This window comes from Lemur catta, chromosome X, assembly GCF_020740605.2.
Source record: "Lemur catta isolate mLemCat1 chromosome X, mLemCat1.pri, whole genome shotgun sequence".
Taxonomy (NCBI): domain Eukaryota; kingdom Metazoa; phylum Chordata; class Mammalia; order Primates; family Lemuridae; genus Lemur; species Lemur catta.
Genome location: NC_059155.1, coordinates 15,771,474 through 15,784,691, shown reverse-complemented (window position 1 = coordinate 15,784,691; position 13,218 = coordinate 15,771,474). Strand labels below are relative to the sequence as shown.

The window sequence follows — 13,218 nt, the reverse complement described above, 5'->3', positions numbered from 1 at the left end:
GTGACTTTTCTGCATCTACATAGCAAATTAGTGGTAGAGCTAGTGATAGAGTCCAGATCTTGGTTATCCTTGTTCTTTTTTTTATTATTTCAGAATATCACAGGGGTACAAATGTTTTGGTTACATGAATTGCATTTGCACAGTTTGAGTGAAGGTTGTAAGTATGTCCATCACCCGTATAGTGTGCGTTGTGTACTCGCTAAATCCTTGTTCTTTTAGCTGTGCACTAGAATAGTAGGCTGTCGAGCAATGGGTATGACTTGTCAGTTCTGCTCAGGTAAGGCTTTGAGCTGGCTCCAGCCTGGCAGTATTGATAGTTCATGTTCTGACAGATAAAGAAAGCCAGCGGGAAAAAGAGAAGCTGGAAGCGGAGCTGGCCACTGCCCGTTCTACCAACGAGGACCAAAGACGACACATCGAAATCCGAGACCAGGCTCTGAGCAATGCCCAGGCCAAGGTGGTGAAGCTGGAAGAAGAGGTATGGTTTCCTCAGGTACCATATAATCCTGAGGGTGGGAGAGCTGGGAAATCAAAGGCACTGGGCTCCCCATTTTGGTGAATTGGCAGCTGCATAGTCCCCAACAGGGAGGTGCCATTTGCTGCTTATAGGAATATGTGCTGATGTGAGTGGATTTTGATTTCTTTTCTCTTCTCTGCAAGTTCCTTTCTTTTACTCCAGAATAGGAAATCACCAGAGTCAAGGAGCAATTTCCATTTGCTCATTCATATAATAAGCTAACTGCCCACACGCTCCACACTCTTACTATATCCTTAGCCCAACCTTAAGCCTGTGACAGCCATATATATATATATGTATGTATATATATACATATGTATCTGTGTTAATTTATGCCCTTATAGTGCTTTTAAAGCTTTATTTTGGAAGGACTAGAAAATGATTGCAGTTTAAAGGACGCCAAAGATGTACTCCAAAGTACTCTGAAATCAGAACAGCCCTTGTCTCCCCATGCTCAGTGGGAAGTTAGTCCATCCTCAAGTCAAAAATGAATCCTTATGGCCATACTGTTTGCTGTTGGAATTGCTTGGCAGGTTGGTTTTGGAATAGAAGCAGTCTAGGGAGGTCTGAAACAGGATGGGACCCATGGACAGTTTACAGTTTGTTAGGAGAATGTACTGGCCAAGAGCTGTGGCTCTTAGTGGCTAATTTCTAGAATGTAGTTATGTGGTGGGATGAAATTGTCAGTTATTTGTATAAAAAGATGGAGTCTTCCCTTGACAACTACAAAGGCCCCCAAACTATTAAGCAGTTCATTAATATATATCTGATTATTCTTGATGTAGATGTTACTTGATTGCAACACTAAACTGTATTCATGTGAAATAGAGGGAACTTTGCTGCTGGCTTGTCATTAATTAGTTTTGATATCAGTTGTCATTGCACTGGAATACGACTAACTCTTAGATGTTTTGCACTTTAGGGAATGGGTATGTTCCTGGAAAAATCGATGCTGAAGTATAACTTGGTAAAGACAATTTCACATTGCACTAAGTTCTATTATAAAATTGGAATTGTTTTCAGGGAAAAAATAGCCTCCATCATAACCAATTGAAAGCTTTATGAATTTGACACAAAAGAAAAGTATTAATTTCCATATAGCCATTCTGGCTATTGTACATGATGCATCTTTCCTGCCTTCATTCGTTGCCTGCTTCCTTTTCCCTCAGTAAGAATGGGTCTAGTTCCTGGAGATCTCCTGACTTACAGATTCCCTCTGATTTCTTTTTTGTATATTAAAAGGCTTTTTGGAGTTGAGTTGTCAGTTCGTACTTTACCGGGAGGTAATGCCATCTAATCCATGATATCCTTCAGCCCGACTTGCTTAAGTATTAACTTTAGGTTGTATAAAATCAGGTTACGGTCCTGCTTTGTCAGTTGTCTAAATCAGAACTATGCTAAGTTGCTGAGTAGAAAATGAGGAAACCTTGTATTTGCTTCATGTCCAGGTCTAAGGAGCTTAGCACGCTCATTTTGCTACACCTCATGTATTCCCTTCCTTCCCTCCCATTTTTGCAAGGAAATTCCAAAGAAAATTACAGGACAGGGTATGATTGGATTCTTTTAGAGAAGGGCAAGCTGAGAGACCTGCTGAGAAGAAGTAGCTTGCTGGTGGTCACATGGCAAGTCTTGGGTAGAGCCAGGAATAAAACTGGTATCTCATGACTCTTCATTCCCTAAATCCTGCTGCTTGTCTCCCTGTCTGAATCATCCTTTGGTTCAACTCCCAAAAAGAAAATGTGGGAACTTGTTCAGATTTAGTAACCTCTGCATCTTGTAATTTTTTAAAAAATTGCTTCACCCATTGGGCCCCTCTTTTCAAAAAGACTATGAGAAGCTTGTCCAGACTGCTTTGAGATTGGGGTGTATAGACAGCCCTGCTGCCCCTCCAGGAGGGATGCCCAGCCAGTTGGAGATAAATGGGGACAAAGTCTCTGGAACCATCTTGGTTTGCAGTGTCTGAGAGCACAGTGGTAACTGGTTGTTAATCATGAAAATAATAAACATGTAGAGAGAAGATGTTAATGTTCCCACTGGGCAGCCCTCTCTGAAAAAATTGCCTGAAATATATTTCTGGCCTCAGACTTCTGAGGCTTTTCTGGGCATTTGTTTCAGAGATTTTTAATAGTTTTCCAGGGGCCTGCCCCCAAATATGTAGCTTTACAATTTAAAGTTCTAAATAACGGGCTTGGATGGAATGATGGCATTTAGAGGCCAGATATCACAAATGAGCTCATCAATTATTGTTAATTTTTTAGTCCTCATCCAACTTCTACTTTCACATGGAGTCTAATTGTCGGGAAATTTTGAGTTGCTCTTGCTAAAGGAGGTGGAACCTTTGACTGGGAGAGCAGGCTCACTGCCCTCTACCCAGCAGAATCTCAGAGACCATGTAATGTCTTCCAGACTCTCAAGTTGGATCACTTCTAGCACATATAAACATTGCAAGAACACATCTCAGGGAAAATCAACTGGTTCTTATTTCCCTTTTTGTTTTAGCAGCCTGTCAGAGCTGGATTTGCTCCTGGGTGGTGTTTGTCCTGTCTCCCCTGTACTGTTCAAAGGGAAACATCCCTTTCACTTATCCTCAGATATAGGAATTGCTGATTGAAATTTTGCTCCTCTACTGTGACTCAGTCCACATCAGGCCTCACTCTTTCTGGGGTAAAATTTCTAAGTATGGAACGTTAGGGAGGTATTTGAGGTAAATAGGTAGCTCTGGAATAGATCTAGGAAGGAGTCTTCATTGTGATTTCTTCACAAAATCAGTGAACATTACTAAACCAAGAAGGATATTCATGAATACAAGAGTTATCCCCTCTGTCTGTCTAAGATGGCTCAAGTGAGGCAGTGACCAGCCTGTGTCTTGCATGAACAGATGATTTCATGCTGGCTTACAAATGGCACCATGAACTTTCCTTTTTTTCTCCAGCTTTAGAAGTTCTTCCAGGGAAAACCTCTTCTAGCCTACTTAGCAAATCAGAATTTAGAGAAACTCTCAAATTAGGCCTTTTGTCATGGGAGTATTTTTCTCAGCTTTCTAAGTACAGGGTTACTCGGGTAACTAGTTCTCATTGCATCAAAAGGTTGGGAAAGATTATAACTAATGATCCAAGGATGCTTACATTTATTTATGTTTTCCTCTCTACAAAGACCTCACTTAGATGTTTTTCTTGAAATTCATTCTGTCTTTCTAATCCCACTAAGTTTCTTGCCTGGGGTTCTCTACAATCACTGTGCTCTAAGCTCTACACAGAAATGTTGCCTAGGGCTTACAGAGAACTTTCTACTGCAATCACAGCTTGCATTCTCTTCCAAGTTCAATGCACATTCTTTCATCAACCCTGCCCTGCTGACATCCAAGAAGGTATCTTGCTGGGGAGGGGATAGCACTCTAACTAAAAAGAAGACTTATTTTCTTGGTGAGTCACTCCGATCCAGACCTTGAACCAGTCTGCAGCATATGCAGCCGAATGAGGTAAACGGTGCCTTTCTGTCCTTGCCCTTATCTTTCGAGACACGTAGGTCCTATTGAAGTGGAGGCTCATTAAACTCCAAGTCAAAAGAGCTCTGTGTCCTACAGCTACCATGGTATTCTCCCATTCAAAGAGGGCCTCCCCACCCCCTACCAATTTGACCTCACTGGAGAGTTTCAACGGATGCCTGGCATATCCTCTCACAAGGCTCAAGGCAGCCCAGGCTTCTGGCTGGCCGCTGTCTTATGATGATCCGGAGTGGAAACCGCTTGGGTAATTGTTTCAGGGATGGTGGGAAAAAGCTCTTGGCAAGATCAAAGAGGGAAGATGCTGCGGGTGGGCTGCTTACTGAGCTGAGTGCACAGGAAGGGAGAGAGCGGAATGTGGGAGGGCTGGCAGAGACAGCCAGTGAGCCTTGTTCTTTGGCTTTAGGCTAGAATGAAAGCCATAGAGATTCAGCAAGAAGGGGTCCAGGCGTTAACCTTTTCTAAACTGCAGTGGCTGGTGATGATTTAGACATCACATTGGTAGCTCTTAGTGAAGAACCCAGTGCATTTCCCAGAGTTCTGTGGCCACTCTACTCAATTCTCCCAAACTAAATTCATATTGTTTTGCTCCATTTCTACTATTTTTCTTAAGGGCTGATATTTTCTCTTCTTCCCAGGTCCCTTGCTACTTATTTGATTTGTATTTTTGATTTTAAAGATACATAATTTTCTGCTATCACACCTATCCACAAAGTCCCATGACCAGTTTCCTCCTTTCTCAATGTTAGAGGAAGATATCTTAGGCATAGACATTTATATGTCTAATACCCCAAAATAATTTTCAAACAATAGGATTTTGTTGGTGAAGGTAAATCTCACACCGTGGTTATGATGGATTAAAGATTTGGATGGAAGATATGAGGTTATGAATTCTGGGTTCATTTAGAGTGTTGATAGGATGCACGTAAAGTATGTATCCACCCAGGAATCTTCCAGAGTGTTCTGCTAGTGAATTGTTGATTTATATGAAGGGTATTTCATGTAAGGATGACATTTTCCATATTTATGGCAGTGTATTTTCTTGAAGTAGATATTGCTCCACCCAATGTGTTGAAAAAGAAGGAATTATGCCCCTTCTAATAGAGATGGAGTGATCCCTCTAAGCTCAATATTTTCAGTCTTTCCTATGATTTTTGGTTTTTGAAATCCCCAGATTGGAAGCCTTGTGGATTTCTCTTTAGTCTCCTTTACCACATGAGCTCTGTTCCAAAGGTAGCAAATTTTTAGAGGTGGTTTTTTACTCTTCAATTCTTTTAATATCCACCAGTGGACCACAGCCTCCTGGCAACAGACAGTAGCAGCTTGCTAATACCAGGGTAGTGTTACCAAATTGCTTCAGCGTGAACCCTTCCTTGGATCCTGGGTCTCCTGGGTAAGACTAAATGAGATCAAACTAAAATCACCAAAAGCTCATGGAGCAACATATAGCCAGTGGTATAAAGGAGAGGAGCAAAGAAAGTCTATTTCAGTTGTGACATTTGTGAAATAGTGAGTGTTTGGAGTTGTGGATGATAGAAGGGAAGAGGGAAATCAGAGATAATGAAGGCACTGGACTTAGTTCTGTATGATTAGCCTCAATGCCCTTTAGCCGATGGAGTGTTGGTTTATGTTGGTGGTCATCCAGCTAATATTAATAGCCTGCCCCCTCCACCTCCCAATCTGTATTTTTTAAACCTTAAAAATATTTAAAAATATATTATTATATCCCCCCAAAATTTGCAAGTGTTATTTACCTTCAACAAATTCAGAAATTAAAGTGCAGACAGATTTGGTGATAGTGAAAAATTTAAGAGAAAACCTAGATCTTTTCATTCCAAAATATTTAATCCTGTTCTTTGTCTGCAAGTGAATAAATGGAAAGGCTAATTATTAAGTCACTTCTTTGCAAATGGCTGAAACAAATGGTTAGCTTCAGGGGCACTAGAAGTAATTTTGTCTATAGCCATCCTTTAAAAAATAAGTTTGAAAGACACCCACAGTTGTTGGAAGGAGGGAAGAGATGCCATCACGTGGTATTCATTTGCAGGGATCAGATTTTCCTGAGTCAGAAGGGGGTTAAGGGCTCTGCCAAATGCTTGGGAACGGGTTCAAATTATTACAGAAGTGCAATGGAAAATCATATGATTGATTGAGCTCAAGAATATTTGCTTTATTCTTCAATAGATGTCTTCTTGCTGTCCCTTCTCCCAATTTTATGAATGCCTTTAAAAAAGTTATCTCTGATTAGGAATGATATGAAACCCTTATCTTGACTTGGCCAAGCAAAGTATATACATTTATGAAGGTGTGTGTTTGTTGTTTGTATATTTGCAGCTAAGCTATGCTATCCTCATTTTTGTTCTTGAATGCATGGTTATTTAACATTAACTGGTCATCAAGAATATAGTGACCAGTGAACTAGAACTAGAATGTAAGAGAGATACCAAGAGAAATAGAAGGGCCCTGCCCTTAAGTGGTTTATGAGATACTGCCTTTCAATGGGGCGGGAACTTTGCCTTCTTTCTCCTTCTTTCATCCTTCCTGCTATAAAATAGGGCCTGGCATATAATAAGCATTCAGTAAATATCTGTTAAATGAGTGAATGAATGAATGAATCCACACATGAATAAAATCTTACAAAATGACTGCTAACAGAGTATAGATGGTGAGAAGTTATATAGAAAAGAAGCAATCAGGGACAGGTAAGATTATTCAAGGAAGAATTTACAGAGAATTTAGTGATTTGGTGGTGAGCAGGGTTGAAGAAATGATCAGACTAATACAAAGTTTAATCGTTTGCATAGCATACCTGGTAGAATTTTAAGGCAGTGGTAGTCTATATTTTAAGGACATTTTAAAAAGTCATATCTAGGCTGGACAGGGGACAATGGGACAATAGACACAAGTGGTTTGATATATGGATGAGAGAGAGCAGCTCTGGTCTAAAGAAGTGAGAGGGGAAATGTAAAGGTTCTTTGGTTATAGTAGGTACCTAATAAATACTAGTTGAACAGATGTGCTAGCAGTAGGTTGCTTTTGTTCTTAAATAAGACAGTGCCATGATGTACTACTTCAGGAAATCTGTTATAGCAACTGTGTGTAGGATGGACTGATTGTGTGAGTGTGTGTGTGCATGCATGAGCGTGCGTGTGTATAGATCAGGAGGGCAGCTGAAAGTAAAGTCTGTTAGGTTATTATTGTAGCTTAAATTATGTTGGCTATGAAAATATAAGGGTATTAAAGAATATGAGAGATGTTAGAATTAAACCATAGTGATAGATTGGATATGGTAGACAAAGGAAAGAGGGAAGAACAATAATTCCAAGATTCTGATACTGGAAAAATGCAGTAAATTGTGGTGGCTGAACTGCCAGAAGAATGGCATTTTGGGGAAAGGTGAAAGCAGTCTGGGGCATGTTAAGTTTCAGAGTAAGAAATCTACAGTCATCTAGAAGTCTGTGAAGATACTGAAGAGAACATGATAACATTAAAATATGAATATAAGCAATTGTTGAGAGTGTGGCATGAAGGAGATCTCTATTAGTGCTGAAGTGTGGAGCGCGGTTTCTTAGCCTCAGAATTACTGACATTTAGGGCTGGATAATTCTTTGGTGGTGGTAGCGGTAGGGGGTGCTATCCTGTGTATTGTGGGATGTTTAGCAGCATCCATGGCTTCTACCCACTAGATGCCAGTAGTAACCCATCCCTAGCTGTGACAACCAAAAATGTCTCCATACATTGCTGAAATGTCCCCTGGGGTGGGGAATCTCCTGCAGTTGAGAACAATCGATATAGAGGCAAAAAAGGAAACTACGATAGCTTGGGCCTTGTTATACAGCAGGAGGTGGAGATGGGGCAGGGAAGAAGGTGGATTTAAATCAAGACAGAGAGTAAGAATAGTTTAGAGATCTGCATTAAGAGAACATAGAATTGGGGAAAGAAAGGGAAGAAGGGATTTTTCAACTTCTTGAAAATTGGCATTGGGTAAGAAAGTATAAATGGATGGAATGATTTCCTCCATTCACTGAATGTTCAGGGGGAGTTTGGTTTTAAATGAAGGATTTACTTGGCTTCTTCTAGGGGGTCATGGATACCAGTCTTTAGATTAGAAACCTACAGTGACTATGGTTATTAAAACTCATTTTATGCATGAAAACCTGAGCTACTTACCTTGGCTTTGGAAATTTCTTAAATGAACCTTCACCTCTTTGTACACTCGACACACAGAAAAATAAATCATCTAGGATCCTATGGCAAGTCCACACATTATATGGTGCATCTCTTGCATGTACAGACAAAACTTTGTTTTGTTTTTACCTCCAAGAATATGTCTATACAGAATTCTAGGACCCCGTTTTGCCTAGAGCTCTTGGATATTGGTCAATGTCGAAGGTGAAAAGGGGACTCTTGGATTCACAAAATTGGGAGTTGAAAGACCCTTGCAGATCATCTGAGATCACGTGTCTAGCCTGGTGGGTGTTTTTAACTTCTTAAAACCTGGTGGAGCAGGGCATTCCTAAGAGAGAGAATATCATGTCCAAGGCAGTGAGTAGTGAAATACTCTAATCATTATTCAGGAACCTTAAGTTACTTAACCATACTGAAGCAGCAACTGTGAAAAGATGATGGAGCAAAGTAAGGTAAGAGTCCCATTCTCTAGGGAAGACAAACAACACACAACAAGAATGAATATGAATACACACACACACACACACACACACACACACACACACAAAGCTGTGGCCATCTATTTTCTGCTTAACTCTGCCATTGTAGCTAGAAGGCAACCATGGGCAACATGTAAATCAATGGGCATGGATGGCTTTCATCTGCTGCTGACCATTTTGGTTTGCTGACTCCTGAAACTGCCCTCTTTAAAAAAAAAATGGGGACTCTGAGGCTGAGAACAGGGAAGCAATTTGCCATTAATAGCAGAACTAGGACTAGAACCCATGTTTCCTGATTGGCACCTTGTTCTTTTTACCTTTGTGCTGTCAAATAGAAATTTCTAATATGTCTGTGTGAGAGAGAGAGAGACAGAAAGAGAGAAAGAGAGAAGAGAATATGAGTTCTGCCTGAAGGTCTTTAGTTAAACAGTACCTTTGATCATAAATAAAATATTTCTTTCTCATAAAACAGAAGTGCTGCCCAAACCATGTCATTTTGAGAGAATATGGTATCTTTACAGCTACTCAGTGGTTGCTTCTAATTGTATCTCCAGTGAATGGCCTTGCCCTATAAAGATATCTGCAGCTCTGTTGCATGAAGTATTTGAGGCCTAGTGTTATATGTCTTCCTGCAGGAAAACAGCTATATTTTTAATGTAATTAGACATTGATGTGGTCATTAGCGTTACTGAGAGAATGAGAACCATGTCAAGGATACCTGGAATGAGTGTTCAGAGTTGAGAGGACTGGAACGTGTATGACTTGGTATTAACTTTTCCTCTGAAAAAGAAAAAAAAAATACCACTCAGTACTTTCCATACCAGACACCCTACTGAGCACTTCATGTGTTATCTCATTTGATCCTTATAGAAAAATGTCATGATTCATCATGATGAAGGTAAAAGTGAAGCACATAAAGTCCAGGATAGTAGCGGAGTTAATAAACCATACAGATCTTTGTTCCTTTCTACACTGTAGATAAGATCCAGAAAACATAAAGTATGTAACTTAGAAGGTGGCTGGTTTTGTTGATTGCATCTGTAAGGTCTTGCATTGGTTGCATACAAGAATTGTCCTTTTCTACTCTAACTTTTCTAGGGAGTAAGCATTTACTAGGTGATTTATGGGTAAACTGTACCCATAAATGGTACAGTTTACTCATGGTGTTTATGGGTAAACTTTTTCTCCCTTTAAAGGAGGTGGAAAATTATGCCAGCCACAATAGTCCTGATATCTTGTGGAAAATCATCCCCTTGGCAAACCAAAATGGGAATTTTTTTTTGGACAGCTTTGTGGAATTTGACCTGAATGCCTATCTTCAGCCAACTCAAGAGTACTCCCTGAGCCTTTATTGCTTTTTCCTGCCAGAGCACTGGCTCAATGACTTCCAGTGCTGGGGGTGCTTTTTGTAGGATATTCAGGTTTCCTTTTTCAAGAAAGGCAGGCCATGGAGAAATCCACATGGCTCTGGACTGCTTATTTTTCAGTTTTGTGAGCTCACATTGCAGTACTTTACCATCAAGGCAAGAACTGCATGCTATCTAAGTTTAATTGCCTTTAAGTATAACTGCTGTAAGCCTTAGTAATTATAGTTAACATTCTCTGCATTAACATTGCACTGCTCCCTTAGGGTTTTCAGAGCAATTCACAAATAAATGCATTCAACTTTAAATAGCTCATGAGGATTATAGAACCCAAAAGGTGAAAGATAGAGGATGTTTTCTGCTCTCCAGTTATTCAAAGCTTAGCAAATAGGAAGGCAGAGGCGTTCATGACCTTAAAGTTTTGGTTGCCCCAGTCAGTGTTGTTACAAATAGTCACAGACCCCAGGAAAGAAAGATTTAAGCTTACTGACAGAAAGAGTATGATGATTTTTTGGTTTGTTTTATTTCCTAGGAGAAGCTCTAATGGATAAAAACATCTAGGCTTCAGACTCACCTCAACTGGTTTACAAGGGTAGATTGAACTAGGCCTGGAATGAAAGGAAATGTCAAGAAAGTATAAAAATTTAAAAGTTCTTGCTTTCCAGGCATCTAGGCAAAGCATACCACAGGTCTGGTAGGAAAATACAAGATAGGTTTCTTCCCACTTAGAGAAAGTTCAGCAATTCTAATTGAGGAGAGGGCAGTTAGTTATAAGACAAAAGGGTAGTTTCCTCACATGCCAGTACTGTCTGACTGGAAATTCTAGAGCACAGTGATTTGGGCTCATTACCATGAAAGAGTTACCTGGTTTCTGCAGTGGGGTTCAGGTCGGCCCTGCAGCTTGACCCAAGCTAAGTGGGTATGGGCAATGCTGGTAGGGTGGGTCACTTCTTACATTGCGATTGTCTACCCAGGTGACTCCAGAGCTTGGGAAATCATTGAAAAGTCAGACTTGATTTCCTGAATTTCTTTTTGACCAAGTTATCAATAATAATTTCAGATTTTAATTTTAACTGTGAAAGTATTCCTAACCTCAGCATCCATAAAAGGATAATGACAGATATCCCCCACTTAGAAGAATTTCTGCTTTAGAAAGAGTCCATGGGTTGATTTAATTAGCAGTGAGGGTGCCCCACAAGCACTATGAGAAGCATAGTCTGCTTATTTGCTAACTAGATAGGAAGGCTAAACTTTTACCTCTTTTCTTGGGTGTTGAGAGTATGTATATATTCTTTAAGGAGCTCTGAGATCCTCCCCATTCCTTCCCTGTGGAGCCAGGATTTAGCTTATAAGTTATAAGGAAACAAAGAATTCACATTCTTATTTCCAGCCTGCTTCTACTTTTGCTTTCGGATATGGCTTATAGGCTTGCAAAGAGGAATAATCAAGTTTGACCCATTTCGTCTTACTTTTGATTCATTAGTTTGAATCTGTAGGTATCTTTGAAGCTCCTAGAATAAAAGTTGAGAGACTACAGCCTTGGGTCACCAACTCAGTCTCATGAAATGGAAATCACAAATAACCTGTGGTCTTTTAATGAAGAACTAGCAGAGCAGTGCTGGGCAATGTGCAGACTAAAGACTTTTGAACCATTACATGAAACCTTTAGTACTTAGAAGCAGAAACTTCCCGGGAGAGCAGTGATGGATTATACTGGGTGATTACTAGGCCCACAGAGTTCAAAAAGACAGCTCTGGTCTCCTTGTACCTTCAACATTTGACCACCCTTTTTCTTCTACTTGGAGAGAAGAAAGTTACAGAAAAGGGAATTCCTTTCCATACCAAATTAAACCTTTCTCCCTGGAGACCACCCCCCCACCAACTTTTAAGCATCTCTCTACTGTAATAACCAAAATAAGATGTAACTTTCCCCAGAATATTTCAGATTAGAATGAAGAAGACCAGAGGTGAGCACATACATAAGCAAGCACCTGAAAACCTTGACATCTAAGACAGACAGTACTGATGGGAGTAGACTTGGGGAAGACATAGGGATGGGGAAGGAGGAAAACATTAAAAAAGGATTCCCAGTTCCTAACCCTCTTCACATTTTCTGTATGGGAAATATAAGGCAGCTGCTACTCATTGTAAAGGACCTTCTCACTCTCTATTCCTTTTTGGAGCTGGACTCTAGGACAGCAAGAGATCTAAACACAAGGCTACATTTGGGGGACTGCATAACTGACCCTGTTGCTCTCTTTCCTTCCATCTTGCAAATCTCTCAACCTGGATTTCCAGCTGAAAAAGAAGCAGGTGTACGTCGATAAGGTGGAGAAGATGCAGCAGGCCCTCGTACAGCTCCAGGCGGCATGCGAAAAACGTGAGCAGCTGGAGCACCGTCTCCGGACAAGACTGGAGAGGGAGCTGGAATCCCTCAGAATCCAGCAGGTATGGAGGATTTAAAGGAAGAAAGTGGGAAGAAAGGAAAGATAATGAGATCATTCCTGGTTGCTTATTTTTCAGTTGGCATTTGACATGGACAAAAAAAGCACACAGTTGCTCATCTTTACAAGTTTTGCCCCATGTGATCGTACTCCAGAGTGCCTCCCAATTCTAAATCCAAAGTCTGTTTCTTTAGCTTCTTATCCCAGAAATGTCCTTTAAACCTATGATCTTGCACCTTTTATTTTCACATGAGCCCCAGAAATGGTAGACCCTATAAAAAGTGAAGGTGCTACACAACTAGACTCCTCAACGTTTTAGAACTGGAAATTGTCTTTACAAATCATCTGGCTATACTGCTCCTCAGTTTTAGAGGAGAGAAAATCAAGCCCCAGGTTGCATGAGTCACGAAAGATAAACACAACAAGTTAGGGTCAAGATATAAACAGAATCCTTGATTTTTTTATTCCCACTTCTGTCACATACCATGCTGACAGACAGGGATGGCAGGTTTGAACCCATTACTCCACTTTTGGAACAACATGACAATTTGATATGGCAGGCTCCTTTCCTGAACAAGGGAATCTCACACTCAAGCCCAAGATAGGAAGTCCTGTGGCCTTAGGAAGAGATCTGAAATCCCCCTGCTTCTTTCCAAATCAGAATCCAAACAGAAGTGGTTGGTAGTCATCCTTTCCAAGAATATGGGCTCTTCCAGTGTCACTC

General features: G+C 40.4%; 1 protein-coding gene across 4 annotated transcripts in view; it reads left to right on the top strand.

The window, feature by feature from the left end:
• The window catches only part of AMOT (angiomotin), a 62,784-nt gene that overhangs the window by 35,145 nt on the left and 14,421 nt on the right, over positions 1-13,218 (top strand). For all 4 annotated transcript variants that reach the window (XM_045537785.1, XM_045537784.1, XM_045537783.1 and 1 more), the window contains 2 exons: positions 333-478; positions 12,349-12,498. In XM_045537785.1, the coding sequence (XP_045393741.1) occupies positions 333-478; positions 12,349-12,498 (296 nt within the window). The remainder of the gene's footprint in view (positions 1-332; positions 479-12,348; positions 12,499-13,218) is intronic.